The sequence below is a fragment of the Arachis ipaensis genome, chromosome B4, assembly GCF_059453495.1.
Source record: "Arachis ipaensis isolate K30076 ecotype BB chromosome B4, ASM5945349v1, whole genome shotgun sequence".
NCBI lineage: Eukaryota > Viridiplantae > Streptophyta > Magnoliopsida > Fabales > Fabaceae > Arachis > Arachis ipaensis.
Window position 1 is genome coordinate 131,160,845 of NC_142439.1, and position 18,617 is coordinate 131,179,461.

The 18,617-nt window shown below is 30.5% G+C and overlaps 3 protein-coding genes across 4 annotated transcripts; 2 read left to right on the forward strand and 1 right to left on the reverse strand.

Moving 5' to 3' along the window:
- Positions 1-1,280: 1,280 nt before the first annotated feature.
- On the forward strand, positions 1,281-5,275 carry LOC107634954 (UDP-galactose/UDP-glucose transporter 2). Its single transcript, XM_016338287.3, has 7 exons — positions 1,281-1,815; positions 2,234-2,262; positions 2,355-2,556; positions 2,891-3,133; positions 3,516-3,617; positions 3,736-3,843; positions 4,814-5,275. Exons 1-7 carry the CDS (start codon positions 1,690-1,692, stop codon positions 5,099-5,101), a joined length of 1,098 nt encoding a protein of 365 aa, XP_016193773.1. The 5' UTR covers positions 1,281-1,689; the 3' UTR covers positions 5,102-5,275.
- Positions 5,276-6,519: 1,244 nt separating this feature from the next.
- Positions 6,520-11,767, forward strand: LOC107638033 (uncharacterized). The gene is made up of 3 exons (XM_021121724.2): positions 6,520-6,783; positions 9,254-9,465; positions 11,233-11,767. Exons 1-3 carry the CDS (start codon positions 6,585-6,587, stop codon positions 11,614-11,616), a joined length of 795 nt encoding a protein of 264 aa, XP_020977383.1. The 5' UTR covers positions 6,520-6,584; the 3' UTR covers positions 11,617-11,767.
- A 297-nt stretch (positions 11,768-12,064) lies between these two features.
- Positions 12,065-17,642, reverse strand: LOC107634955 (SET domain-containing protein). 2 transcript variants are annotated; one of them, XM_016338288.3, is made up of 16 exons: positions 17,490-17,642; positions 17,293-17,383; positions 16,525-16,699; positions 16,331-16,436; positions 15,772-15,854; positions 15,541-15,567; positions 15,354-15,466; positions 15,073-15,186; positions 14,759-14,839; positions 14,553-14,617; positions 14,200-14,256; positions 14,015-14,086; positions 13,456-13,704; positions 13,170-13,285; positions 12,952-13,053; positions 12,065-12,409 (listed from the first exon to the last, which is right to left on the reverse strand). In XM_016338288.3, exons 1-16 carry the CDS (start codon positions 17,538-17,540, stop codon positions 12,241-12,243), a joined length of 1,671 nt encoding a protein of 556 aa, XP_016193774.1. In that variant the 5' UTR covers positions 17,541-17,642; the 3' UTR covers positions 12,065-12,240. The 2 variants fall into 2 exon arrangements, with proteins under 2 accessions (XP_016193774.1, XP_088340075.1); XM_088483949.1 differs by lacking the exon at positions 12,065-12,409 and having other exon boundaries at positions 12,969-13,110; positions 13,223-13,285; positions 17,490-17,601.
- Positions 17,643-18,617: the final 975 nt, after the last annotated feature.

Consider the following 18,617-nt stretch of genomic DNA (forward strand, 5'->3'; position numbering starts at 1 on the left):
TGAAATTATTAAATGATGAATATTTTGTATTTAACCAATTTATTTTTTATTGAAATTAAAAAAATGATGAGTTGTTAATCAATTCTAAATTTAAATTTAAATTTGAGTAAGAAAATAAGAAAAATATTTTAAATTTTATCTCACTAACCAAAATTAATTTTAAGATAAGAAATTAATTTGCTATTTTTTAATGATAAATATTGTCAAATAAAATGGTGTAAAAAATTAGAAGAAAATGTATTTACAAGTTTAGAAAATATTAATTTATTTTTCAATAGAATAAATTATATATTGAATAACAAAAGTTGTTATCGGTTTCTTTTCACACTAACTAATACTCAACGATGATGTTTCGATACACCATATTACCAAAATATATTAATCGATTTAATAACTTTTGTAATGACATAATTTTATGAATTTGAAAATTTAAAAATTATTTCATAAAATGTGAAATTTTAACAAGTAACAATGTTGATCATATTGTTTTGATTTCAAGAATGAATACGATAGTAATAAATAAAATTGTCCCAAGTAAATTTTAACAAAGACAAAAATTCATAAGTATTTCTATTAATGAAAAATTAATCTATTTTAAAGACAAATACAATTTTTTTATGGATTTTCTAACTTGGCAAGTCGAGAATTAATCCACCACATATTGATGCTCTATTTATTAAGGATCTGTCGCTAACTAATGGATTTTGATACACACAAGGCGAGATTCGAACTCCAAATACTTGCTTAAGCGGACAAATGAGATGACCATTCAATAAATTTAAATTGATTAAAATAAATATTAATTATTTTTAATATTTTTAAGTTGTAAAATATTTATAATAATAATTACTATGTATATTTTTTATTTAAATTTTAATAAAAAATTTTATATAATTTTATGTATTATCCCGTGTAGGACACGGGAACATACACTAGTTGACTATAATAAACAATATTTTCATTGAAATTAATTATAGCATTAACATTACATGCAAAATTCTCTCCATAATTAATCCCATTTTTACGTATAAAAGAATCAAGTTAAATCGGTCGAATTGTTAAATCACTCGTTTATTTAAATAAGTATCAAAAATTTAAATTTATTAACTAACAACAAATTTTAAAATAAAGTTTAGATGCGCTACGAATTAATCTTTCACTTATCAAAAAATATTGGAGACAACAAAAAAAAAAACTTTACCTATTAAATCTCCATTAGTTACTTGCCTAAATTTAATTAATTAAATTAATTAAAAGATAAAAGAGCATACATAAGAGTCAAGACACCTTCCACCTGGTATGGCAATTGGCATGTTCATGTAAGAGAAAACACACTCTTTCTTTCTTTCTCTCTCTCTCTCTCTTCTTACTTCCTCTCTCTAAAACTTTCCATGCACAAAATCCATGCCTCTCTTTACACATAAATATGAAATAGCACACACGCTTTGCTTACACTAATCAACCAAGTTTTTTTTTCTCTTTAATTTGTGGAAAAAAAAACCAACACACAAACACACTTTTTTTTTTGGCAAAGTCAACATGCAAGATTTTTGAGGGTGCTGATGGATTGAGGTGCTTGTTCTTCTGTTTTCAAAGATACAATCTTTCTGCTGAATTGGGTCTGGGGTGGTGCTATTTCAGAGAGTTGAGTTGAGTCTTTTTCAGTGAACAAGAAATTGAAGAGAAGCAATGAAGAACGAAGAACAGGCTCGTAGTTTGTTTGGAATCTCACTCTCTGACAGACCAAGGTGGCAGCAATTCCTCATTTGCTCTTCTGGCTTCTTCTTTGGATACCTTGTTAATGGCATCTGTGAGGTTAGTTAAAATCATTATCATTCTCTCACTCCTCTGTTTTCTTCTTATACTACAATGGTTCTTTGAGGAGAAAACTGCAAAACAGAATTTTTGGTGTTTTGTTTCTTTCTGTGTGTAGAAAAGGGGTTTAATTTGATCAATTTGTATTTTGTTTGATTTGGAATTCAACAATTTCATCCTATCTTGTTTGTTAAGAATAACTAAGATTAATTTTCAGGGAAAAGTTTCTCACAGGTCCAGGAATTTGGTCAAAGAATTTTCTTTTTTCTTTCTTTTTGGTTGCTTCTGGTTTTCTCTATGAGAACTCAAGCTTCAGCTTTTTTTTTCCCTTCTCTATTTTTATTATGTGAAATTATTATCTTACTAGTAATTTGGTTTTGACACTAATTTTTTTTCTCTCATTTGAATAACTTTCCAGGAATATGTATATAATAGGCTCCACTTCAGGTAAAATTTTTCCAATGGCCTTATTAGTACTATTTTTATTTGTTAGTGATATTAATTTGTGACTAATGATTTGGTGGTTTATTAATTTTCAGCTATGGTTGGTACTTCACATTTATTCAAGGGTTTGTTTACCTTTTCCTGATTTACCTTCAAGGCTTCACAAGCAAGCAAATGGTGAATCCATGGAAAACTTATGTGAAGCTTTCAGCTGTTCTTATGGGTTCTCATGGCCTAACAAAGGGGTCTCTGGCTTTCCTTAACTACCCTGCACAAATCATGTTCAAATCCACAAAGGTAAATTTATCAAACTAATCCTTACATTTTCTCAATCTTATAGGGAACCTATATACTGATGAAATATCCTGAATGCATTTTCATCTTATTAGTTACTTGTTGGATTTATCAGACATAAAGTTGAATGCAACCAAATTAGGTGACTTGTTCAAGAGATTCTAAGATTGTGTTTGGTTGCGTTTTCATTTTTTGTTTTTGTATTCGCAAAATGAAAACAGAAAATGAAAATGCAAACCGAACTGCTCCTAACATTTTCTTTTGGCTCCTCAAACAGTGCTACCTTGTTACATATAGCTAATTAAACATGTCCAATGATTTTGAATTGGTACAATAGGTGCTGCCAGTGATGATAATGGGAGCATTCATACCGGGTCTAAGAAGAAAATATCCATTGCATGAATATATATCTGCAATACTTCTGGTTGTTGGATTGATCCTATTCACACTAGCAGATGCTCAGACATCACCAAATTTCAGTGTCATTGGTGTTGTTATGATATCTGGTGCTTTGGTCATGGATTCTTTTCTGGGAAATCTCCAAGAAGCAATCTTCACTATGAACCCTGAGACCACACAGGTGAATCAATTTTACATGCCAAAATTGAGATTAAACTTTCATATATTACTGCATTAAGTCCTTTCATTTGACATGATAATACACGAAAGGATCCTCAGTGATAAAGCGAGGGAATAATCACTATTGAATTTATAATTTCTATCATTTGTGAGTCTCACTATCTTAATTTAAAAGTGATTAGATACTTACGATTTCACTTTACTAACTTTCTCACTTTAAAAGAGACTGCTACATCGATAGTTAAACCTTCTTTCGGTTTTGTTGATATGATAATACACGATTAAATGTACTTTAACCGATAGTGAAGACAATGAATCAAAATGAACTTTATGATTAAATATAAGTAACATTCTTTACTTGATCATTTTCATTGCTAACACAGATGGAGATGCTATTCTGCTCTACAGTGGTGGGTTTGCCTTTCTTAATCCCTCCCATGCTTTTGACAGGAGAATTATTCAAAGCATGGACTTCATGCTCACAGGTAAAAAAAATTTGGAATAAAACAATCTCCTTTTTTTCCCCCACAAACACTTAACAACACTTACTATACACATTACTTTTAATTTATTAAAAGAATCACTCTTTTCTTGTCCTTTCAGCATCCCTATGTTTATGGTGTGTTGGTTTTTGAAGCAATGGCCACATTCATAGGCCAAGTCTCTGTCCTTTCCCTCATTGCCATTTTTGGTGCTGCCACCACAGCCATGGTAAGTGTAAATATGAAATCTCTCTCTCTCTCTCTCTCTCTCTCACAAGCTTTTCCTTTTTCCAATTATGTCTAGTTTGTACCATTATTACTATACCGCTCCTATAACATTAATAACTCTCATATGTGGAAAATGCAGAGAGCACCATAAGGTAAGGGTCTTTAATGCTACTAATAAATGGCCAAAGATTTCACCTTTTTCAATACCAAGTTTGACTTTTGATTGAAACTTGGTTTTGTTACTCAATTGAATAGTACTATGATTTGGAACTGGAAAACTTCCTTGCCCAAATTTATGGAATAATGATTAGGAGTTCTATCTTATCTTTTTAATTTCTAAATAAAGAAAGTTTTGATTTTTTTATCTTTTTGATATTCTTAAAAAACAACATATATATTAAATTTTTACCCATTTAAGTATCAAGAGGATAATTAGGACTCCTAATCATCACTACATATTCTCTTCATTTCTCAAAAAAGAAAATTTTGAATTTTTTTTGAAAGCTTTCAAGATAATTAAGATATATGATTACTCAAAAGTTCAACAATTTTGCTAAAATACCAAGTCATCAACACATAATTAGCATCATGGAAATTTTATTATTTTTCACAGTATATTAAAAAAATAAAGATAAAATTATTTGTATAATATTTCAACCATTATATCTATATGTGGTCCCAACTTATTTCCCTTCATAGAATTCTTGTAAGATAAGGATTCACTTTGTGACAAAAGAAAATAGAAATATTGTACAATATTTCAATTTTAGTCCCCAAAGAAGAAAAAACCCACCAAAATATCAATTTTGGTTATATTATGATTGTGATTATCCTGGGGATGTGGTCCTAACTTTATTAATTATTACTGATATAATAATAATAATAATAATAATAATAATAATAATAATAATAATAATAATAATAATAATAATAATTTACTTACTATCCTCCATTGAATTTTCATGTGACAGATAACAACAGCAAGAAAGGCAGTGACATTGCTACTCTCATATTTGATATTTACAAAGCCATTAACAGAACAACATGGAAGTGGACTCTTACTCATAGCTATGGGAATCACATTGAAAATGTTGCCTGATAATAATAGTAATAACAACAAACCAATTAAGAAGAAGGCTTTAACCCCTTCTTCTTCTTCTTCCAATGGCATTAGTGTAAAATCAGATGCTGATGAAGAGTTGGGAGTCATGCCAGGTTCTGAGGGAGAGTATGATGAAGAAAAGAGGCCATTGGTGTAACTACTAACTAGCTATATATATGGCTCAAATTTAATTTGTTCACAATACGACTTTTTATTTTTATTTTTTTTATGTCTTAGCATTTTCGTCTAATGCCATAGGTAATAGAGAAAATAAATTGATGTCCAATTAATAATAATTTTTATGATATATATAGTTCTTTTCACATTTCAATCCCTCTTTTTTTTTCTTTTTTTTTTTTGTGTATTTCTGTTTATATAAAATATAAACGCATGCGGTTGAACTTTAAACTCCCTTTCATGATTTCAGAAGGAAATATAAAGAGATAGAGAAATGAAAAAATAGAACAAAATTTAATATTTTAATGAAAAAAATTTAATGGGGTGCTTGGTTTACGTTTATTCTTTGTTTTTATTTTTAGTATTTTGTTTAATTTTTTAATTTTTAGTTTATTTTATTTTCAAAATTTTATAAGAAAAAGAAAGAACAATAAAAATAATAAAATTTTATTTTCTATTATCATTATTTTTTAAAAAATTATAAAAATAAAAATATTAAAAATAAAATTAGAAAGCAAAATTATAAATCAAATGGATTCTAAAATATTTTTAGTAAGCTAAAGCTAAGAAAAAGAATTTTTTTCAAATGTTTATTTCTTTGTTAAACTTCTTCTCAATCTAAAATAATGCATGAATCACTAATCTCATAAATTGAATCTTGATACAAATATGTATTACAACATTTAATTTATATAAGAATAAATGAAAATGGTCAAACTACATAGACAAAGTATTTAATTATTTGATGTAAAACACAAAAAGGATAAAGTGCTTGTTTTGGCAGTTGATAACAATTGAATTTTTTTTTATTTTTTTGCGCATTTAATAAATTTTTAATAGTAAAATAAAAATATTAAAAAAATCAAAAAATATTTTTTACATAATAAATAAATAAAAAATATTTTATACTATTATATTTAAACATAATCGATAGATATCTAAACATAAAATTATTTTTTATTTTTTTATAAAATTTTTTAAAAAAATAACTCAAATTTTTTTCTTTTAAAAATTCACTCGAACAAGGTCAAAGTATTTGAAATATTATTATTCATCCAAAAATTTTTAAGTAAATAAATAAAACATATTTTTAAGGTGAAACCAAAACGAGTATGTGAACATATAACATAATAACATTAACATCAATAATGTGACACAATGTGTGTGTGGGTGTGTATAAATATATATAATAAGAATAGAGTGAAAGTAGAGAGTAGTTTTGCAAGGGCCACATGTATGGTGGGCATGGAATTGGAAACGTGTCAATGAAGAAAGAGTGAAGAAAACAATTCACTCATTGGCTACGTGTTTCTTCAATCTCATGCAACTTGACACATACACATACGCACACAACTATCAAAGATAAAAGGTAAAAACCAAACAAATAAATACAGACTGTGAAAATAATTATATTAACAATACTAAATATAATAATACATATATAATAATATAATTAAGTGGTGATGAGTGAGATAGGTGGTGGTGGCAGCAGCAGCAGAAGGCTCCTCCATGAAGTGGAGGAGGAGGGTGGTGGTGGTGGTGAGAGACCAAAGGAGCCATGGAAAGGAGAATATGTGAAGAGCATAGTGTATGGAGGGCTTGATGCTATTATCACTTGCTTCTCTCTCATTTCTTCTATCTCTGCTTCTACTTCTTCCTCTGGTAATAATATTAATATTTCTGTTTTAATTACTATTAATTATTCAATCAAAGGTTACTTCTTAAAATGACATTGCCTAGCTTGCATTCTTTTTTCTACTAAAAAATATTTAGATATAAAATCAGTTAGGTGTCTCTTTCTGCTTATCAATTTAAGATAGATAGTTCATAACAATAATAATGAATTTCTATGAGTATGAGGTCTAGAATTAGATTCTTGCTATCCAATAAAATAATTTTTTCTTACAAGATATGAATAGCATAATAGAAAAAAAAAGAATTATTATAGGTAGATAGGGACTAGTTAGGGAGTTATTTTTCAACATATACTCATATCAGTGATGATTAGTGTAACTCTTTTTTTTTTTTTTTTTTCTGTGTAGTTGTTTGTTTTTGGTCAGTAATTACAAGTGATATTGATATTAATTATATTTATTTTTTAAGTTTGGTTTATCTGTACATATAAAAAATATTAAATAGTTTAACATAAGAAAAGTCCATTTTTGGAGGGTATAATAAGTTTTGTCTTTCTCCACCATGACAAGTATTTGCAGCCTCTGTCCTTTTCACAGCCAAACAATAATTTGTAGTTTTGTGATGTGTGGCTTACAAAAGTTTGATCCATATTGGAATGGTAGAATGATGGTGATTCTTTAGCTTTCTTACCATTCAATTCATAGCATAATAGGAAACCATTATGATTCAAGAGTTGTGTAAGTTAAACATATCATAAAACTGAGTTGGATTGGCGGTTCAACCGGTTTAACCGAGAATTGGCCACTAAATTGGTTCGGTTCATAACAAAAAAAATCAGTTGCGAGCAAATTAGAAAAATTAGTAAGTCGAATTAATCGGTCCAACTTTTTAGTAATTAACTGGTTTAAAATAATAAAAATATATTTTTTTTTGAAAAATATATATTTTGTACATAAATATATATTTTCTTGCATATAGTTCAATCCCTATTGAACCTCAATGGAATTTTTAAATTTTTGAATCTCTAACTTGACGAGTTTCGTGATAGTTCGGTTTTATATACACATTGCATTCTATGAGGTACATGACCAGCTCACTTTATTTATCATCTATTGCATCTTATTCAATTATAAATGAAATATTGAAATGTGAATCAGTACAACAGTTTCATGTATATAAACATTTTTCTTTAAAGATGGGACATATATATATGGGACCAACTTAATGCCTTTCTATCTAGTTCAAAGAAGAATAAGGGCTTTGCTTGAGTTAGTATTTATGGATAATTATGAACTACTTCCTTCTTGACTGTAGATCCTACCTACCCTATGGTTGGAGAATATTTTCTTAATAGGCACTAGGCTAATCAAGGAACTAGGAGAATGGTATGAAATGAATGGGAATTTTTTAGGTGTTAGGAAGACAAAACCACATGTGTATGTATTATTAAATTCTTATAGCACCTAAATTTTGTAGCCTCTCCAACTTTTTTATTTTATTTTCAACTAGAATTTTAATGCGATAGATGATGAGTAGTTGAAGCATGAATGGAAGAGAATACCATTATTGCTTTTGGGAGGATACAAGAAATTTTCACAAAAGGATAATTAATTTATCAAAGGTAACTTAATTCATGTTTAGTGCTCTACCTAACCCACTTGAGTGTTTCTCCCATGAACACATAAGGTTAAACACAATAAACAATAAAACTTTACAATTATAGATTAGTTAGTAGGGTTACCTAATGTATCTTCTTAGAGCACATGTTAAGATTATTAATAATACAAATTTTCAAACTTTTATTTTAATAAATACACAGGAAATTAAATCTTGTATCTTTTTTTCATAAAAAATTTCTTAATTGTTAATGTTAACATGTGTCTTTAACATACTATGAAGCACAGACACTTTTTTGACACATTTCGATACGACACTCATCAATATTCGTCCAACACGCATGTCTTGATAAAAAATAAAAAATTTTTCTTCGAACACGCTTGGACACACCTAAATACCATTATTCTTAACATGTATTCTTGAAATGAGTTTAGAAATAATATATATTATTAATTATTAGAACAAAAAATATTTTAGATACTTTATATAATTAAAAAAATATTAAAAAATTAAAAATAATTTATATTTTAATATCAATAAAATACCAAAAAATCATTATAATTTATCTAAAAAATGTTTTATATTTTATGTATATATCGTATTTCCGTATCTTATAAAAATTTTAAAGGGTTTAGCTAAAATGTGTCCTAAGGACAAATGTTAAGGTTGTTATTTTTAGAAAGTTTTAAATATTTGGTCCACGTCACGTGCTGTGTCGTGTCCATGTCAGTGTCCCTGCATTATAATATCATAAATCACAATGAATATTTAATTGTCTTGTAAGAAAAATGAAAAAAAAAGAAAGAAGCCATTTTTATGTGAAATAATGATTGTGGTGCCATTGATTGTTGAAGAATTCAAATGTAACTTTTGAACGCAGTGAATGTATTGGTTCTTGGTTTTGCAAACCTAGTGGCAGATGCAATATCAATGGGGCTTGGAGACTATGTGTCTGCAAGAACAGAACAAGATGTGATCATTAAGGAGAGGAGAGTGACAGAATGGGATGTCATCAATCATATAGACACTGAGCAATCACAGTTACTCACACACTTTCAAGCACTTGGTATGGACTACAATGATGCAACCTTGGTAGGTATTAGAAAATAAGATACACACACACACCATTTGGATATTCATTGGAGACTATTTGTTCCACTTAATCAATATTACTTTGTTGAATAACCCCAAACTTGTTCATGAAAAGTACATAGCATTGAACATATTAGTACATTAGACTGTGTTTGAAAAAGAGACTAAAATTAAGAGACAGAGACTGAGAGACAGATTAAATTAAGTCTCTATATTGTGTCTGGTGTAAAATGTATTGAATTGAGTTTTGCTTCAATATTATGTTTAGTTTAAAATAAATATGAAAAATGAGGAATAGATTTGAAATTTGAAAATTTAAATGAAAGTATTTTTGGAAAAAAATTTTTATTAAAATTTCAGTCTCCGTCTCCAAAAATTTCAGTCCCTTGTGTCCCTACTTTCTGGAGGTATTAAAGGGATTGAAATTTTGTATCCTGAGACTGACAGTCTCTGTCTATCAAACACAATATTGAGTCTCAATCTTCCAATTTCTAAAAACAAATGCTACCTTAAAAATAAAAAAAATGGTCATATTAGTCACTTTTAGAAACCGGTTTATATGTATCCACAAATGGTCTAAAATATCAACACTGGTCGATAGGACGGTATGCAAGTTTATCGATTTTCCAATGTTCTCATGTTTTTTAGTCTAAATATGGGTGTTAATGTGTTATATTGGAAGAGATTGGTGTAGTTTCTCATGGTGAGTTAATCATGTTTCTAATTATAGGATTTTGATAGAAGTGACACATTTAAAGAAAAGGCTAATATGATTAATGTTTTCATTTTTGAGGGACTAAAGTATTTAGTACGTCAAACCTTAGTTGGTTTCAAGATAGAATGCAAAGATATCAGGACATATGAGATTAAACAATGATATAAATACCAAAAAAAGTGCAAAAGCCTTTGTTCTGGGGCATATCAGGACATATGAGATTAAACAATGATATAAATACCAAAAAAGGGCGAAAGCCTTTGTTCTGGGTGTATATATATATATATATATATATATATATATATATATAAAGAATAAAATGGGGGCAGAAACAAAGATGCAATCTCTATTTGGAACAAAAGATAGGACACTGAGAAAGAGAAACAAATGTCCTTTTTTTTTAAGATGACTTATTCCAATCTTATCTCTATCTCAAATCTCAGTGAGTTTATATTTTTGTATTTAGAGACAGTGACCAAATGCAGCCTTATTGAAAGAATGTGGAGTAAATGGTCAAATTAATCCTTAAAAGATTACTTATTCTCCAAATTGCTTTTCGAAAGATTTTTTTTTTTAATCAAATTCGTTTTTTAAAGATTTTAAATTAGTCATGTTAGTCTTTCCGTCAGTTTCATTGCTAACGGTATCAAAGTTTGTTGATGTGCTACGTTAAGTAACATCACAATACATACCTAGTAGTTCTAATTGACTATTAATATGATTAATTTAAGAAATTAGATCAAATCAACTCTAAATTGAAGAATTCCAATACTTCAAGTTCTCTTCTCAATTAAGTTTTGATTTGATCTAATTTCATAAATTTATTATGTTAATAGTCAATTGAGACTCCTTGGAGTGTGTTGTGGTGTCATTTAACATGCCACATCAACAAATTTTGACACTATCAACAAAGAAAGTGGCAAAATGACTAATATGACTAATTTAAAATCTTTAAAGGACGAATTTGATATTTTATTCTAAATGTTTCATTTTTACTTGGCATTGCTTCCAAGTTCAAAACTAACAGACATTTGGTGTATTGTTACAAGAAGGTTGTGAACATATTCAGAAAATACAAGGACATCATGGTAGACCAAAGAATGGTAGCAGACAAAGGAATGCTACCAGCAGATGAAGAAGTAACACCATGGAAGAATGGGCTTGTAACCTTCACATCCTTCATGTTGTTTGGATCAACTCCATTGCTCTCCTTCATCATCCTCATACCCTTCACAAACAATGACACTGTGAAGTTCATTGGTGCTTGCATTGTTTCTGCAATTGCACTTGCTTTACTTGGTGTAGCCAAGGCAAGGATTTCAGGTGAGAGATACATGTTCTCCATTGCTATGACACTCTTCAGTGGTGCCATGGCTGGTGCTACTGCTTATTTTGTAGGCTGGTCACTTAAACATGTAGCAGGGTTAGAAGGTTGAAAAATAATTAACTAGAGGGAATGATTAGTATCATTTCTTGGAACTCTTTTTTCCAATGAAATATGTAGGTTGATAATCTGTCCAACTTAATTATGTGTAGAATGTCTAACCATTTGGTTAGGTTATAAATGCACTAGAACCTACTATCATTGTAATAAGGCCACACTCATCAATTTTCCATGTTGATGCAACTGAATTTTGCATACTCATCAATTTTCATTCAGCTAAGGTAATGCAAATATGCAGTTGTAAACGAGAAAAATGATATTTGAACCATTTTTTATATTCACTTCTTTGTACACTTTTTTTTTATATAGTATAAAAGACAAATTTGATCTCCTTTCACTTAATATCAATCACTTTAATACTAAAAATGAAAGATGTATAAATGCAGTGTACATAAAAGATGGTGCATATAAGTAACATTATTTACTCTAAACTCAAAAAATTTATCAAAGTCTAATTTTGGATTGCAAGAGCAAATGAGAACAAATTTCAAATTTGACTTTATAGAGATGGAGATCTCTGGCAAACTATGCCTCAAACCTCAACCAAATCAACTATTGATTAAGTAATAGGGAATTGAACAAGAAAAAAGACCATACATTAAGAATGACATAGTATTTAAGGAACAGTAAAGTCTTGTTCATTTTGTGATAACTGAAGAGCATGTTCTGCTTCTTTCAAGAATAACCTTGTTAGCTGCTTTTGGCCACGCCTATATACAATTGAAGACCATTTGTTTCTACTCATCACAATGTGTTCTTGTTCTTCTGACTCATTTTCCATTTTGCTGAAGTGTTGGAAAAAAACCACAACAAAGTATTAGAAAAGTTATTACCAATATGGAGGAGGCAAATTATAGATAAGGGTATGTTTGGTTATGCCCGAATTTTCACCACATTTTTTACTCTCCAACCAAACATTCCTCAAGTCAGAAATGCAAAACTCATTATTCCAAAGCAAGATCAAAGGCATGTTTGAAAAAGATTATGTTGGCATCATAATTATTATAATTCAGAAAGTGCAATGCATAGGGTTGATATCAAAGTAATAATTATGTTGCATTTTTCATGTAACTTATTTTTCTAAATAAATAATTTATGGGGTATGATAAGAAGAGTTTAATTTTGATGCACTAATAATGTAAAATGTTCTAAACAGTCGTCCAATCACATCCATTCTCTTGGATGACTATTCACGCGGTTAATGTAAAATGTAGTTATTTTTGTTGACTCGGCATTACATAATTGGATGTACGTATAAAACTGTTTTACTTCAAAATTAAATTCTAATAAAAAAAAATACACAATAGATTAGTTTTTGGTTTCTTACCTTGGATGTTTGTTATTTTCGTGGCTATCAATAATAAGAGCCTTCTTGAGCAAATCAAGGTCACTTTCTTCTGTTCCAGAACCCTCTTCGAGATCCATCAACCTTGGTGCAATGAATTGAAACATTCATCATCATCATTTGCAGAAATCAAGCTGCAAGCTGCAAGCAGAAGCATGCAGAATAGAAGATAATATGCAATGCAAATTTCTGTGACTCACTTCACACGAAGAAGATCAACAAGAATTTGGAAAGCTCCTGAATCACCACAAACCTCCCATATTGCTGCTTGCACATCTGTATCAGATAGTTCTCGCTCCCCTTCAGGTCCTACAAGCTTTATTGTTACAGCCATGGAAATCGGATATCAACGTCGAATACAGAACAAGTCAAAAATAAACAATTCAATTTAATACAAGGGCAAGTTGCATTGCCCTCTCTTGAGATTTCGTAAACTCGTCATCACAAAGAAAATATGAAAAATAAAATGGGACATTGAAACAGCACCTCTTCAAGCATTGAGGAAACCTTGTAAAGTTCATCTTCTTGCATGGCTATGGTCCTCAAAGTAGTCATAAATTTCTCAGGAAAAACCAGCTTGTTTACATACGATGGCGTCTTACGCTGACCGCTCCAACTATAGTTGGAAACTTGATCAACCTTGCCATTGTTGTTTTCTCCTTTATTTTGGGTGCCTAATGGAAAAAATCCTTGTTCCAGCAAAGCTTTAGGTAAAAGACATCTCATTTCAGCCTTCTGTAAACATAAACCAACAACAAATAATTCATTCTACTTGAAGATAAATTATTAAGGGTAAAATATCTTTTTGGTCCTAGTAAAATTCATGATTTTATGTTTCAGTCCCTCCATATTTTTTTTCAACCAGAAAAATCTAAAATCTCTTGGTCCCTACCGCTAGTGTGCCTCTGTCAAATGCTAGCGTGGCAGACAGAAATCCAACTCAGTTGTGTGGTGTGCCATATTTTGTCAACCACGTCAGTATTTGATAGACAGACTAATGAATTTTACTGGGACCAAAAACTTCTTTAAACCGACTATAACATACCTGCACTTCGAGCAGCTGGCTTTTGGACTCCGAAAAAGAAATAGTATTGAGTGCTTCTGCTGGATAGTGAACCTGAAAGATCCAATGTAATAGCTGTGATGTAATCATTTGAATTAGAAAGCTCATGATAGAAAGCAAAATATATATAAGTTCATGGTAATGCTTCTTTTAAGTATGAGTGATACCATGAGATAGTCATCTGTGTTATCATCAATGACAAAACCATACAGATATAGAAGTTCCTGCATCAAGTGAAGCAATAAGGAAACTATGTAAACTTGAAATGTGCTTCAAAGTGAAATTATACACCAAACAGAAGCTCTATAAGTGAGTATATATATATATATATATATATATATATATATATATATATATATATATATATATATATATATATATATATATATATATATATATAAGTTCATAATGAAATCTTTCTTTCTTTTTTTCTTTCCCCCTTTTACTTTAGATTGATGCTTTGAAATGGTTACTTTTCTTTTTCACAATCATTTTTCAACCACGGGTGAATGCGAAGTACCTCATTTCCTTTGTTGCCATAACTAATGGAGATTTCTTGATCAATCTGCAAGGGACTGGGAGAAGCTTTGCAATCAAGAAAAGAATTAAATGAGAATGAAATCCGGTTAGAAATTTAAAAGAACTACTAGAACTGCAGAGGCACATACAAGGAAAACAACTATTAGGATGTAAATGGAAACTGAGAAAGCATAAAAAGAATGTTACCAGATTGAAGGTACATGCAGCAAGGAGCCCCTGTTGTTGAACCAGTTCCATCAACTTCCCATGTTGCTATCGGCTTCAGATCTGATTCGGCCATGTATTTATGGCAAATCAAATAAATATCGAGTAACGTATCAGATAATTTGAGAGTGCTAAAAAAAAGAACCAATTAGCATTGGCTTTTATGTTATATGATCATCGAGGTTTTGATATCATGTCAAATGAATTGATCAAAATTTATAAGAAGTTCGGAGCTCAATCAAAGGCGAGACAAACACATATGATGAAGTGAAATGCAAGCTTCAAGCAACAATTACCATGGTTGCAAAAGTCAATGCCAGGGACAAGACCCTCTACCCAAACAGTGTCTCCTTGCGTCGTGGTACACATCATTTCCTTCGTTAGATTTTCGGATTGTTTAACCTGACTCCCTGAAATAAAATTATAAAACTTCCTTATTTTAATATCATGTTTAACTACGAAACTCGGAGAAATACAAATGATGGCATCTGGATTGGAATTAAACAGAATGCAGAATTCTTACTTGGAAAATAGTTTTAAAAAAGGTGAGTGAGAAAGAAAAACATCATGGACTCACCTTTTCCATCATCTTCTGGAATGCAACTTTCACGAGCTTCTTGCATTTCTGGAAATACATAAGAACGAGGCATCGGAATGTTCAAAGCACGGCTCCAGAATACTGAATTGGCCCTAGCATGAAGGTAAGTCTCATTTAAGCCTCCAAGGGATTTATTGGAGTTATACAGTTCACTAGTAGAACGTACCAAAGGAAATCTTCGTAGCGCACCTCACTGTCGGAAAAAAAAGAAAAAAATAAAAAAAAAGGGCAGGAGAAATTAAGTAATGTTAATTGTATGTTGATCTAAGAAATGGATGTTTGGAAATGTGATCTTCATTCTCAAAACAAAATTAGCATCATTCACATAATTCATACATTAAGCAAGTTAAATTATAAATCACTTTAGATGCAAAAACTAATTTCACTCAACACGTACATCTCCGAAGCTCCGTCAAGAGTCAAAAGCTTCTTCACCAAATCCTTCACTTTAGTTTCATATAAAGATACCAGGCTTTTCTTCTGCATGATAAAACGAATGTTGCATATAAGTAAGATGGAAAAAATTTTATTTATATTAAATATAACATGGACAGAAGTTAATACCGAATCAAACTCTGGTTCTTTCTCAAATTGTTTAAAAAATAAATAAATAAACATGTTCACTAGCCTAAAAAAGAGTAAGATGTATCCATCATATCACAAAGATCATATAGAAAAATTATATCTAGTACATGCTTCGCCTATGTAACTCAAGTAATTAACACCCTAATCCCTAAAGATAAGCTATAGAAAAACTAGTTCAAATTGAAATGTTACTAAAGGAACATAGATGTGGGATTTTAAATGGAGTGATCTCATCACTTCTTCCTTAAATTTCAAGAAACAAACATAGATCATGCATCCACAGCGATTACTATTCTAACCTTTTATCATGACGTGTCATTGAATTCGGAAGATGTGAATGGTATCAAAAGATGAGTGCAAAGATAACTTACCTGCAACTCAGTTGCACGGTATAAAGTTGTTCCTCTTAGTGCTTGAAGTTCGTCATCGCTAAACCAAAGTGGATTGTGAAAAGTGGTTGGGAGCATATCAAGGTACCTGTATTAAATTTGACAACTCCATAAGTGAAATTTACACACACAGTAAGACAATTCTGAATCACAAATACAAGCAACCATATACATACGGTTTCCAAAGAGAATTCTTGCGCAATCGCTCCACAGTCAGCAAGAGCATCATTAGTAACCTGTCATCCACATGTCCTTCTTCAAACATGGATCTACATGCTGGCCCTAGAAGAGGATCTTGCAACACCCTCATGGGAGTAATTGCTAAGTCAAGCGGAACAACCAACAAGACCCCTGTTTCGAAGCATCATGATTAAAAAAAAAAAGTAAAAAACTTTCTTTCTATCTTTTCAAAATGTCAAGCAACTGGGAAATAAATCAATATTCTATGCAAAAAACTACTACATGACATGCTTGAGCACTTATCATCTCAAAGCTTTCTGTTTCATAAGAATCCCCATTTTTTGCTTCAAAGGGAAAACATTTATTTTCGGTATTCCAAGATGGCAACAACAGGGAAATAGCAAGATCAGTGATGTTACTGAGAGTTCATAATGAACCTATATATGAACACATATCCATCATTCATTCAAAACATAATCTAAATATACATGTTAAAAATATTAATCAATGGTGGACAAATTAGTAAAAATAAGATTCACTATAGTTTGAACTTCAAATCAACATCATTTTGGCATAATAAAGACATAATTTCCAAACACCAAAGATGCTATATGCTAGAAAGCAATAACTCAAACTATTAAGCTCCACTCCATCCAAGTTCCACACTTCCAAAGCGATTAGAGAACAATGAAATAAAAACCGAAACTTTTGCGCTCTCTGTTTATTTTATACAACTTCTGAAGTTTTAGGAAGACTCATATTACCATCAGAGACATCTTTATCAGAAAATATGCCAAACCCTTTTCTGGAATCACAGTACTTGATCTTGCAGCCTCGTAGCTCCACCCCATTTGCCTGAATTCAAGGATTGAATGTTCATGATAGAATAGAATCATTTCACACTTCAGAGCTCAATTATGATAGGTAAATTGATGACCAATTATAGAGAAAGTTAACGAACCTGTAGCCACTGAAGGAAAGTTTCGAGCTTTGCCTCTTCTGGAGTCGCCATAGCTAGCAAGCTAGTTACTGAATTGAGTTGTTCTTTAGGTACATAGAGACAGAGTATTGAAGGTTTAAGGGTTTATTATTATAATATTATTAATATTGTTTGGTTAATAGAAACAATATAATGTATAAACAAAAAAGAATAACCTTAAAAGTGTTGTAAAATAAATAAATAAATATAAAATAAATATAAAATAAAGAAGACTCTAGAATTAATATTCACCACAATTACTATCTTATTAAAAATCTTGTCAAGAAAAATTTAATAGAAAAAAACTTGACCAAGGAAAAAAGAGTACAGTCTCTCCCTCTTGCCGACGTTATTTTATATCTCGAAATCGGGCATCCCAATCTGATGTACCAATCTTTCAAAGAAGGATTTTGGGAGTGACTTTGTAAATAAATCTACCAGATTGTCACTTGAGCGGATCTGTTGAACATCAATCGTCCCTTGACTTTGAAGATCACGAGTGAAGAAGAATTTGGGGAAAATATGCTTTGTTCTGTCCCCTTTGATGTATTCACCCTTAAGTTGAGCAATGCATGCTGTATTATCTTCAAACAGAACAGTTCGAGCTATCTTCTGATCAATCAGTTTACATGATGACAGAATATATTGGATCAGACTCCTGAGCCAAAAACACTCGCGACTTGCTTCATGAATCGCTAGTATTTCAGTATGATTAGAGGATGTTGCTGCAATCGTCTGTTTTGTGGACCTTCATGATATGGCTGTACCACTATATGTGAACGGGTATCCTGTTTGAGATTTTCCTTTATGTGGATCAGACAAGTATACAACATCTGCATAGCCAACTAGTTGTGACTTGGACTCATATAGATAAAACAATCCCATGTCAACCGTTCTATGAAGATATCGAAAGATTTGTTTAATTCCACTCCAATGTCTTCTGGTTGGAGAGGAACTATATCTTGCTAGTAAATTCACAGCAAATGATATATCGGGTCGTGTATTATTAGCAAGATATATTAGCGCTCCAATGGCACTAAGATATGGTAGTATGGTGCTTCAGGACCAAGGATATCTTTATTTTCCTCTTTAGGACGGAATTGATCTTTT